The 13,254-nt window shown below is 43.1% G+C and overlaps 1 protein-coding gene across 1 annotated transcript in view; it reads right to left on the reverse strand.

Annotated features, from left to right (window-relative positions):
- Nucleotides 1-3,418: 3,418 nt before the first annotated feature.
- LOC131287727 (glucose-6-phosphate 1-dehydrogenase) overlaps nucleotides 3,419-13,254 on the reverse strand; it is a 284,204-nt gene continuing 274,368 nt past the window's right edge. The window contains exons 2-5 of the mRNA XM_058316804.1: nucleotides 6,842-7,020; nucleotides 5,520-5,666; nucleotides 5,233-5,450; nucleotides 3,419-4,707 (exon numbers count right to left, since the gene is read on the reverse strand). Of these exons, the coding sequence (XP_058172787.1) occupies nucleotides 3,648-4,707; nucleotides 5,233-5,450; nucleotides 5,520-5,666; nucleotides 6,842-6,907 (1,491 nt within the window). The 5' untranslated portion in view covers nucleotides 6,908-7,020 and the 3' untranslated portion in view covers nucleotides 3,419-3,647. The remainder of the gene's footprint in view (nucleotides 4,708-5,232; nucleotides 5,451-5,519; nucleotides 5,667-6,841; nucleotides 7,021-13,254) is intronic.

The raw sequence follows: 13,254 nt of genomic DNA on the forward strand, positions 1-13,254 counted from the left end.
ACTCCGTTCGCCACAATCCTCCACTGTCCAGCGAAATGTATATTCTGTCAGAAAAGGTAGAACACGAAGGAACGCTGCTGGCCGAACAATCGATGAACGGAATTAAAACAAGCGCTGTATTTGCTTACTGCTGTTTCATCAAACTGACCCACGTCAATATTGTTTACTTATGGGTGCATGTTGGGAAACATGACAGGCTTTGCCCAAAACAACTCTGGTCTTTTGAATATTCAGTCTACGTAAAAAAAACACAGGCGAAAGTAAGTATTACACAGTGCTTACATAGACCTATCATTTTGTTAATACTTTTTCTTTTCATTGGAGATATTCCAAGAAATACGAAAAATGTATAAACTCATCTACTGCATTACCACAGAGTGTTGCAATGTTTTAAAATTGTGCATTCTGTGTGTGTTAAAAATACTTACATTTATATACAGGTCTTCATTTATGGATTTAACTAGTCCAAATATCTAGCATATTGCAATTGTGGTACAAACGAAAAATTCAAACGGACCTAAGAATTTTTTTCTGAATCGCGTAATTGTACCGTATATCTTGCATTTATTAAACATCTTTTCAATACTTATTTCAAAATTTCATTGCCTCAGGTTTTCAAAAGTATTTATATATTTCAATCGCTTAAATTGAAGATGAATTCTTTTCCTAATTTAAGTTAAGCTATATTGTTAGGGACCAACAAACAAATGCCCATAATGATTTTCATATATCTTAGTAAAACAATTTACATTTTGCAACACATGTGATGTGATTTGATTGTGTGATTTCAATAACTCCTGCTAAGATAATTAAACCTTCACAAAATTGTTAGCGACACATAATTATTTATCAAACAGCATAATTATTAGTTTCACAAGAAGCTACGAGATGCATCAAAACTGACACAAAAAAACACCAATTCAATAGAAAAGATTAATTCAATTGCATGATTAAATATAGAAGCAGATGAACATTTTATTCAACACGAATAAACCTACTAAAAGAAGGAATTAAGCTTTCTATAGCAAAAACATACTTTCTATTGATTAGCTATAGGGAAACGCAGAGTGAGATAAGTTGCACACACAACATATTTTCGAAAAGACACACAACATGAAACTTAGTCTTCTTTTATCGTGCTTTAATTTAGTTTAAAACCGACCTAACGAAAAGAAAACAAAACCCAATGCCTCAAATGGTGCACGTGCGACTGTTCGTGAAACGCACCAGGCGGCTCCATTGCCTCGAAACCACGTGCTACGGGGCTAATCCAGCGCAGAAACATCTTCCGCAAACGGTCATCAATGTTTAATTTTTCTCCGAGCGACAATTTGCTCCCCCGATTATCTCGGCATGACATTTAATTTCATCGGTATCCGCGCTGTATCGTGCAGCGTATCTTCGCAGTCATTTATTATCTAATTAAGAAATGAGTGGAAAACAAATGATACCGTCGCCCCGTGATAATGCGCAGGGCGCGTACCTTTTTGCTCGCTGGCTTCTCGGCGCCACTTGTGCGGTCGACGGGATGCCACGCAATGCCGGACGCGAAGTGGACGCAAAGTCCACCGACGCGAGAGAAAAAGAAAGCACCGAAACGGACCGTACGACAACGCTGATGCAATGCATTTTCTTTCCTCCCCCGGGCCGGAAAATCGTAGTGAAACACGGGTGAACGCTACGCGCAGTCATTAATAAATTTAATTCCTTGCGCCCAACCGGCAAAGGATCGTTCCTATTCGTGTGGCGTTCGGGAACCATTAATCATTGATGAGTTAGCGTGGCTCCGATGGCCGGCTGGCGCGTCTTTTCCAGCTCACAGTATTCCCTCCACACAGTGAACGAGGGCACACACACACACACAGTCAGTTTTGGTGTGCCGGCTTGCTGGAGTATAAGAAAGCTACCAAAATCTGCCCTCTTCGTGCAATCCTCCGTCGCCCAACGTCACGGAGGAGACGGCAGGGACGAAAGCGTGTGAAAGAAAAACCTCCTTCGAAAGCTTCACTAATTTGTTTTGACAGCGCATTTTGGGACACGCAGCGAGCTTTGCTTATGGTAGAAGTGTGTTTTTTGTTGCGTTTTTCCTATTGGTGCTTTGCGTTTGTCACATTATTCTTCCTACATTGTCAATTATCTTCCACTTTCCTCCCATAAGTCGTCGCGTCACGATTTCCTGCATAATGAGAACGATTGTTGCGGAATTTAGCTAATAATGTATCATACATTACAAGAAAATACGTAAAAAAATACTATGACAGAGTACACAATAAGAAAAGAAAATAAACGACTTTTTACAAAACAACGCAAATGTAACATAAGAAAACGATAAAAAGTAACATTACTTGAACGATTGCAATTCATATCAGCTTCTTGGCTTGCCACGTGTTCATTCAACTGATAAAATATAGTAACGCACAAAAACAGCTTCTTCGCTGATTGATTACACAACGAAAGCTTTCGATAATTGTGCATACGAAAGCAACGACTTTCCTCTAAACGCACTCACACAAAAAAAATCTGCGCATACAAATTTGGTTTATCACAAATCTCTAAAAGCGCAAAACCATCACTCAAATGCTATCGTTTGCGCACACAAACGGCCACGGGAGGTCCGGTCACAGGATACGCATTTTTGACCACCATTTGCCGGCTAATGATCTATTGAACGGTTCGGTTTATTTTCTTGGAAGGTACCATCCCCCTCCGTAGAGGCGGCGGGCGTCTGCTTCGCGACCATTTTTTATCCCCTGAAAACTGTCCCGCACGCCATTCGGGGAACGGGGGGCCTCCCAGACGATGGCCGAAAAATGACATCCATAATTCTCTGCCGTTACCGGTTCATTTCCATTTATCACTGCTATCCCCTTTTGTCCTGCGGGGTGGGTTTTTTTTCTTTTTTCTTACTTCCAATTTTTTCCCACTATCTTTGGTCAGGGCACCATTGCCGACTTTTCCACCGAGCCCAACCCGCAAAGCCCATAGCCATGAGCATGAGAATATGTACACCCAAACACACACACTTTGAAAAATTGCGCATGATGATGACAAGACAAATCACTCATCACTAAATTGCCTTTCGCTTGCCGGCCACCATCATCCGGTTTGAGCGGCTTTCTTGACCGTGGGTTCGCGGTCTCAAAAATTGGCGATACTGAACAGAGCGAATATCGTTTATATTGATTTGATTTCATCATTTTTATTTATTGTTTGGCCCTGATTTCCCAGCCTTCCCCGGGTGAAAAAACAGTGAACCAATTTTCCCTCAACACCCACTTCGTCCAACATTCGTGCTGTTCCGTAGAAAAGTAAGCGTAACAAACGACGACCACCCTCCGGGCAAGGCACAGTAAACAGTTCCCTAATCAATATTTATAACTGCGACGAATCGCGAGGAACCGTAGTCGTATGGTTTAGAAATGGAATCTTCCATGGCTTTCTTTATTTCAATAAAAAAAATGTATATATTGTTCAAAAAATGCATAACATTACGCGTTCTTTTTATCGTGTCAAAGAGTATCGAAATTGTTATCAACAACCAAAGGAATGATAAGAAGGTGATAAGGGATGAGCAGCTTCAATGTGTAAGTGTGTACGTATAAATAAATAACAATTCTGCTGCAAAACCTGTTCTTGACCTATCTGGTTCAGTGCTTCTGGTGCCATTTGTACGAACCGTAGTACTTGAAGTTATTCTCGTCGCACTTCCGATCCGCTTCTTTCGGGCCGCGCGAGCCATAAATGTACTTGATCGGCTCGGGCCGTTCCCGCTCGATGTAATGCAGCAATGGCGTGAAGATGCGCCACGCCTCGCTCAGCTCGTCCGATCGGACGAAGTGCATTTGTGAGCCACAGAACACGTCCAGTATCAGCCGCTCGTAGGCGTCCGGAAGCGCCACATCCTTGTACCGGTGCCCGTAGGTGAGATCCAGCTCCGTTTCCTCCATGTCGAAGGTGATGCCGGGCGATTTGGTCATCATCTTCACGTACAGGGCCTCTCCGGGCTGCACACGAATGACCAGCTCGTTGCGCTTCGGCTTGCCGTCGAAGATATCTCCCGGTACGTCGTGATACTGGATGCGCACTTCCGCCTTGCGCTCGTTGAGCGCCTTTCCGCAACGCAGAATGAATGGGACACCGTCCCAACGCTCGTTGTTGATCTTCAGCACGGCCAGCGCGTACGTCGGCGTAACCGAGCCCTTGGGTACGGTGGGATCCTCCAGATAGCCCACCCGCGAATCCTCATCCGGACCTTGTGGATTCGCCACATACTGCCCGAGCACGACGTCATCGATCGACAACTCCTTGATGCTCTTCAGCACCTTTACCTTCTCGTTGCGAATATCGTCCGGGTGGCACGTGGCCGGCTTCTCCATCGCCACCAACGACAGAATCTGCAGCAGATGGTTCTGCATAACGTCACGAATGATACCGAAATCGTCAAAGTATCCACCGCGACCCTGCGTTCCGAACGGCTCTTTGAAGGTGATCAACACCGAGGCCACGTGCGCCCGGTTCCAGGTGGGACTGAAGATCTGATTGCCGAACCGTATGGTCATCAGGTTCTGTACCATTTCCTTGCCCAGATAGTGATCGATACGGTACAACTGGTCCTCGCTGAACAATTTTGCCAGGTGCGTGCTGAGTGCATTCGAGCTGCTTGCATCACGTCCGAACGGTTTCTCCACGATAATACGATTCCAACCCCTGGAAGTAAAAGGATTTTTCATTTATAAGGGCAACTTTGAAATAAACTATTTTTGCTTAAAATTTTAAGTAAAACAATACTTAAGTAATTACAGAACATAGGGGAGCACGGCACTCACCGTTCCAAAAAATGTTTTACATTTTTAATGAAACTGTAGAACTGAATTCTCCAAATATAATAACATTATCGATAAGTATTTTCATCTTTCACAAGTTTTGTAGAATTAATACCAATCGCTATCTTTACTAGAAGATAGATTTTCTTCGTTCGAGAAGAATGCTATATTTTTTTTAGATGTTTGAAAATTGCACAGTGTTAGCTAGCGGAAAAGCAAAATACAATTTTTTCCAATACAAATTCCTGAACATCAAATAAACTGGATAAACAAAACAAAAAGATTTTAAAAAAACCCCTTGGCGTTACGACCATTTACGGTCACTATGTCTGACCGTTTAAGGCTTACTAGACTTTTGTTCCTTTGCGTGCATGAACCGAACTTCCATTCTCATAACTATTTTACTCACTTCTCTCCCATGCACGTGTTGCGGATGTGCACCGTCACGGGCTCAAACACCGACGGTGGCAGCGCCAGGTAAAACAGTCGGTTAGCCGCCCGTCCCACCTCGAACTTGCTAATTTCCTGATTGAGCAGTTCAAAATCGCGCCGCGAATCGTAGCTGCCAGCGACGTAAAAGTTCAACGACCAGAATTCATCAAACTTTTCCAGCTCTGCGTCCTTCACCTGCAAGAAACGTGGGGTTGGTTTAGCGTAAACGTTCAGCTTGATATGGCTGCCGTCCCGTAGATATACCTTCATGTACTGACGACATTTCTCCTTCAGCTCCGCTACGGACAGCTTGCTGCGAGCGTAACCGATGAACTTGGTGTCCGAAGGAAGCAGATTATCGCGGAACAACCACCAAAGGGTAGGATAAATTTTTTTCTTGGCCAAATCTCCCTAAAAAGATACATAAGATAAATAAGAAACACGGTAAGATATGAGGTGCATCGTTTGCATAGTATGCGTTAGATATCGCTACGTTTTACGCACCAGCTTCAAAGACTTTTTCACCCATTCCATAAATTAGATCGTATTCTTAGACTAGATCTTATGCAATGTGAAATAGAATATCGGCCATGACGCAAAACCGCTAAGATATGTGCGGTGCACTCGCAACCACAAAGGTCACGATAAACCCCATATTATGCGTTCCAAGCAAGACATGAAACAAATGATTTGCAATCACAACTGAATTCTAAAATTCAGTCCTAAAACAAAAACAATCACTGTTTGATGGTTTTTGAGTTGATGAAAAGATTTTTTTTTTTTTTTCATTATTTCAAATGAAATCGCGTTTTGGAGTTTTGAGAGTTTTAGTTTATGTCTACTGAAAATCAAACATTATTACAGGTCAAATTTGTAATGACAACTATACTCAAGCAATGAAAATTGCAATGAAACATTAATAAAAAAAACTATAAAACTTCTAAAAACTTGAAAATATTCATTTTTGTAGATTGAAAAGCCACTAGTTACACAAAAACATTTATCAACGGGCGCTACTGGACAATGTTTTTTACAGTTGGAGAATTACATTGAATAACATTTAGAAAATCAAAAATTCTATTCCATTCATATAATTTCACCACAACACTCCATCAATGAAATGTGTCTTGCAACGGTGAGAGGCATAATACCATTTAAACGAAAAAAATGCAAACTCATTGCATCACATACGTCGTGACGTAAAATGCACACTGGCTGATGAACTTGGAATCGGAATGATTCGATAATCTTCTTTTCGAATGGTTTATTTTTTGGACCAGCACTTTTCCGAACCTGCAGACCTTTCGGTTCACCTGTACCAAATCACGCCACGGCACTGCGGATTCGATGAATTTATTTGGCGCGAAGCCGACCCCGAGAAGGCAAAAAAAAGCAGCACCACCAACGGTCGTACCGAGCAGTGTTATCATAAATTATCACACGCCACGGATCGCTATCGAAGCGGCCACGGGTCGTTAGCTCTGCGGTTCTTCGAGTGCCGATCGATTGTTCTGAATCATAGGAAAAGGTTCGACGCTGGTCAGCCGCAACCGGCGAGGGTCAGCAGCGAGGCACCATACACTTACCGATGCGCCAAACACGACGAACACGTGCGGATAGTTGCAGTCGAAGTGTGTGCCCTCCGAGTCCATGGCGCTCGACTTCAGGTTGCGCCGGATGATGGCCAAGGCTTGCTCGCCGTCCAACGATTCGGCGTCTCCGTCACGACTGTGCGTGTGATAATTGCTGGCACCGGAGGCTGCTGCTACAACGACGACCACCATGCAAAAAAGGAAGGAAAACAACGGGTTAAACTACTGCCATCGCGAATTGTTTATTGATTTGTCATAAGAACGATAATTTAGGCGATGATGATGAAGAGTAATTAGCAAAAACAACAAATCATCAGGAGAAGCCAATCTACCTTGAAAGGAAGTAAACCAAAGGAACTTCCTTACTCGATCCGCGCACTGGGGAAGACAAACCGCGACTAAAGTGAGCCGCGCTCGCGCATAGACTTAACGCAGTGCGCAGTGGAGATATTGGCCGTGTAAGAGTATTCCACCACACCACACCACGAAGCTGACTTTGTACTAAAAGCAAACGTCCGATAAAACCCCAGGTCCCTGGGTTGGTGATGTTCGCGAAACGCGCAACACGCAAACACGTACAGCCCGCCGAATGGGCGAATCATCTACCGTGACGGAGGTCGGAAGAGACGGTACAACTGGCGGTCTGTTGGTGGCAATGAATTCGCGGGACTCCACGTTCCCCGTGCGTCAATGACGAAGACGTTCGCTAAATTTTTGGTTTTTTGGAACCTAAACAACACACACTGTGCACAGTGTAGGGAATCATAAAAAAATTCACAGCATGGAGTCACTTACACGATCGTGCATGATCTTCACTGTCCAGATCGGACGGAGGGAATGGATGGCCCAAGTTTGGCACGACCTCAACCCGCGCACACAGTAGATTGTGAAGCCAGGAGTTGAACCGCCTCATCGATGACGTTGGGTGTTCCGGAAGCAAATTTGAGCCACCGTAAAGTTTGGCTCAAAGTTCACAAACTGTTAGACGAGAAGAAATGTGAAACCCGTGCGGATTCTCAGGGTGCAATCGGTAAACTAACAATCGGAACGTAGCGAAACGATCGATTTGAAACGACTCAAGCGTGTGGCATGTGGGAGCTTCGAAATGTGGCGTAAGGTTACACACGGTACCCCCACGACGGATCCCTCTGAACTCTCGGTTCAACGGATTTGAGGTTACAATTTTTATAAATTTATTACGATTAAATAACCGGTAGCTCACATCATCACGCAAGTACGCTTCTGATACGGGGGAAAAGAAAAAAAACAACATCACAATAACCATACAATCGTTCCATTCCTTTCCCGCCACCGGCACTGGGACACGCAAACCTGCAAGTCACGTGTAGGACACGCTTCTCGGTGTTTGCGCATCCAGCGTAAATGACGCCCGAGGGCAGTTAGCCTCTTGACCAACGACCAACCGCGGTGGCACTCGGTGTGTGAACGTTGATAAGGCAACGCCGATTCCGGTTTGGTATTCGACCGACATTCTGTCAACGATGAAGCGCACAGTATGAGATTGGCGCACTTGAGTCAGTGACAGTGGATGGAAGGAGCAATTAGTGACGTAACGGAAGAACCGCGATTTTAAACGAGGCGCGACATCAGCCGATAATACGCAACCTCAACCAATTAGTCAATCTAATCCGCGAGGATCCATCAGTCGCTTCGGGAGGGCAGGAATTACGTAGAAAATGACTACCACGAAGAGGGTAACAAACACAGCGATGTTCGAGTCAAACAAAGATTGGCTAGCCACTTCTAGATGGTCATTTGTGACGGTAAATATTGGAAGCAAACAATCTCATAACGCCGACACAAGGTGATGAAGACTTTCTCAACAGATGTTTGATTCAGGTGAACAACGCTCAATTCCGACAGGCTACACGTGAGCATCGAAAAGGCAATAACAAATAAAATTATTTTATAAAGACAGTTTACAAAGGGAAAAAGTTGTTTTTTATGGTTTTTTGTTGGCCATGATCATGAATCTTTTTTTTTCAACACATTTGCAGACCATTGACAAAAGCTTCGAGGCATTTCCATTTCATTGACGTCAGATTCGAGTTTAAATTCAACTTTTTTACTACAGAATGAAGATACAAAATAGAATTTGACGTAAGAAAAGGTTAAATTATCCCTCCAGTTCTACCGAAAGGTTGATTCCACGAGGTGAAACCAGCTTGTAAAATTAAAATTACATCAGGTAACGTGAAACCAATAAAATATAATCAATATACTACCTCCCCTTATATCCCTTAGCCTCCCACTTCCTATCCTTTCCTTCTATTATATGTTAATCCTTGCTCGTAGTCTCGTGTAATTAGTATATGTAGTAAATGTTATACGCCTTGCTCGGGAGGGCGGTTACCAGGCCAAATATCAGGCACTGAGCAACCGAGCAAGACAAGCAAGAATGCTGAAGAAGCATTATTACGGTCTGGCCGTTTCAACTAAAACTTAATAATAATAATAAGAAAAATTTGGGTTACATTTTGATATAACGATCTACTTTGAAGAGCAGATTCGGTTTTAAGCTACACCTTGCCGATCGGTTGATCAGCAAAACTAAATCTGATCTGAAGGCAAGGTTCCGCTGAAACAGCCTTGAATCATCGAGAAGAGAAACGATCAACATTGTTCAACACACGCTTCGAATGATCGAGACACCCTGTCTACACCGGCACGATGTAACACGCCAAGCCCCTACACCCTGTTGGATGCATTTGTCGGTGCCATTCCACCTCAAATATCTTCGAGATGAGTGTCGCCGCCGGACATAACTATCGAGGAGCATGTTATGTAATTGCCACACAGCACACAAACGCCACGCTCGAGGCGCTACGTCTCGTGTTGGCTCACATTAAGACATAAGCTGAAGAGAAACGTTTTACTATAGCTTGCAAAAACAGTTGCCTTCTAGTCACCTACAGTGACCTCTGGTTTGTTTCTCTCAAAATGATTGAATTCCGTGTTGTTTGTTTCTACATAGAAGTTTGCCTAAGGGGTTAGTGTCGAGAAGCTTCTTAAAAAAGTTGGATGGATTTCTGGAGATCCATTCACTTTTCCAATCCAAGCTTCAGATTAATGCGGTCAGCATCCCAATGCCAAGAGAATTGCATCGTCCGAAGCACGTGTCCTTCAACGAGCAAAAGAAACAAACATCTACAACATAGTATGTCAGGAACGGAATCGACGATCCTGTTTACAGAGCACTATGGAATAAGGAAGGGACAATAACTTTTAAAGTTGAGACTGTCCTTTTCATATGTGATATTTAATATTAACTTTACAACGAGTCGAATAGAGACACAGAAAAACATTAATTAAAGTTTAAAGAAATATCCAACACATTCGACACTTTGTGTTCACTAGTAAATGCTACAAATTGGTTCCAAATAAATGTAGTTATCATAGTACTATGAAACCAACAAAATAGTAAAAGATTTCCCATTTTTAAGGCAATTTGTCCTTTTAAGGGTTTTTATCAGCATGTTGAGAAGGGTTGTTAAAATTTAAATACCTATTGCAAAATTTCGGTGTTTAAATCCTTGTGGACAATCTTTTGTCGAATAAAATCTATCACCTTTTAAAATGTATTCAACGTTGATTTCTAATTTCTCGTAAATTTCAATCTTTTGGTCGTACCTTGCCTCATAGTGGACCGTTGCCATGCAACGTCTTCTCGCGCTTCCATTGTGGCGCCATCGCACGCACACTGCGATCGCTTCAAGCAAACCATCTAGGCAGATTGCTTGCCGGCTGTTTTCGCCCCTCTATCTACGCAATACACCTTACCTCCCGTCCCTACGCCTTCCAATGACTAACGCGACTGGCTTTATCGCACAGTCATTGAACGGCGCAACCGAGGGCTGGACGTACCGCGGGGCCCCGAGCGAGAGTGTGCAAATTGTGCCCTTGTCCCAAAGTCACATTCACCACAAATCCGAAACGATCTCACCGCGGCACAATGGTCAACCGGCCCGCACCACTGTGGGTCGTTGGGTACAGGCGGCTTTACTACATTTGACCTTATCGCAGCAGCAAACTGGAACGCCACGACGAACGCAGCGCAACCTCACCTTTTGTGACCGTAGGTTCTGCGCTGTACGGGATCACGTGATGTGTGTGCGAGGATACGTGGATTACGCTGCAAGCGTGTTATCCTGACATGCGCAAACGTCACCATCCTGGTACGTTCCCCGTGGAAACTGACGCCCCATTCGTTGTGCCATAAAATGTCAACCAGAGATTCCATCACGAAACTCTTTTGCGTTGTCGTTCGAGCGCTGATGGGAAAACACGGATGACGCACCGAAAACGGCGCACACTATCAAAAGAAACCCTCGGAATTCCGGAAAGAATTCATAATTGGTTGCCGTTGCGTTACCTGCACCCTGTTGGACTCCTCTATTTCCTCCATTGGAACACGGTGATCTGGCACGGTTCATAATGATGATGGCAATTAGCGGAACCCGCGGGAACCTAGCAGAAGTAGATCACTGGAGTGGGATGGAGAAAGTGACAACACCGTACGGAAAGTAAAGGCAACGAAAAGCGATCACTTGAGAGACAAACGACACACAACCGCACCGTACGTCTGTGGCTAGCGGACTGATCACTTCGTGGAATCGCGAAGCCCAACGAGCCGAAACAAAAACCACCCCATGCTCCAACACACGCAAAGATCGCGGTTACAACGCCGTCTTAGATAACTGTTTTGTTTAATGTTTGTGCACCGCTTGGCCGGCGGAATCGGTGGCCACCAATACACACAGTGGCAGACAAAAACACGATCTTCCGAGCATAAGAGGCATAAAAGTATTCAAGGTTCTGTAGGAATGTAACTATGCTACCGGTTCCGTAGGACATGGAAGAGTGCAGGTAAGTACATCTCATTTAAATATTTTACATAACCATCCAAAAAAGTAACATGTAAAGAGATACAACAAAAACCAATACATGCCTCCTATGGCAATCAAACGTTCACTGTAATCCAGTGTGACCATTTTTACATTAAAACCAATCAATTTACAAACAAAACTGATAACGTATATCTAGACAGGACAGGTACGGGGCATTACAAGTGTCGGGTGTCACGTTTCTCTTTTTTTACAAGCCTATCTATATTGCGATGAACCTCATCAAGATAAGGCAGTGTATCTTACACTCGTTGTTATCGAGGAAAAGTACACAATCAGCTTATGGTTCACTTTAGTACGCACCAGATTTATGTCACGCCGTCGAGCGCCCCTCGCCGAGAAATGCAAGTGGTATGCACCAACAGGTTCTTTGCGTTCGCAAAATAATGCATCGTCGAATCTGTTTCCAGATGACCTATTTTCACATGCTTCAAAAGAATTTCTATTGTTGAAATTTTTTCCAATAGAATCCTTTTTGATTGTCTTTATTAATTGCTTATTTTTTCGCAGTAAATCAAATTAATCTTCTAAGAAAATCTTTAAAAACACAAAGAAAACTAATTCTTAAGTTAGGTCATGGATTGAGTACACCCACAAACGTCTATATTTATTAAATTTATATTAAATTTAATAACTCCATTTGTTTTTTCGCAATTAGACACAACCAGCTATAAACAGGTTATATTAATAATTTAATATGGTAATTTTGTTCATACGTCGAGCGAATTTTATGTTTTATTTTTCTCTTATCAAACTGCTGTTGGTCATTTTTCTCACAGAGTTTATACTAAAAGTATAGGTATAGTAGTTTATAGTTTTATATCATCCTGGCAAATGTGCTATTCAATTTATTGTTAATCAATTAAAGTGTACATATCTGAGAAAATTTTGCAAGAGGTTTTACAGCATAGTATTTCTGGTTTTGATTAGTAGCAACATTTCACCAAATATGCTGAATGCTTGGTAAAGTAGAAAAAATAAATAAATTGCTAACGAAAAAGATGTTCTTTTTCCCCCTATTCAATCATGTGCAAATTCATTTAGATTTATTGAAGAGTTAAATCCATCATTAATTTAGCGGTAGTATACTTACCCACGGGCGGAAGGTTTTCCATTGCAGATGATGTTTACCTTATGCAAAACAAAGTACTAACGCATTCACACCAAAGGCAACCGAGAGACCGACTGTGTAAATCTGGTGAAATCTGACGAAATTGTGCGAAATTATGCTGCACTGTTTCTGTTACAAAACTTTGCGTATTCCATCCGAAAGCAGCTAGCGAAGAAAATTTGCCCTGATTGTGCCCTCAACTCGCCAGGAGGGTCACGAAGCAGGGCGCCCGCTCTCGGTCGGTGTCGATTTCTGGCCACGCACTCAGCAATCGTACCGTACCGGGCCCAAGCCCGAAAAGTGCACCAAAGACATCCGGCGAACGCATGATTGCATACGTACAAAAGTTCAGTGAGAAGAATTCCAATTTT

This window comes from Anopheles ziemanni, chromosome 3 (genome assembly GCF_943734765.1).
Source record: "Anopheles ziemanni chromosome 3, idAnoZiCoDA_A2_x.2, whole genome shotgun sequence".
NCBI lineage: Eukaryota > Metazoa > Arthropoda > Insecta > Diptera > Culicidae > Anopheles > Anopheles ziemanni.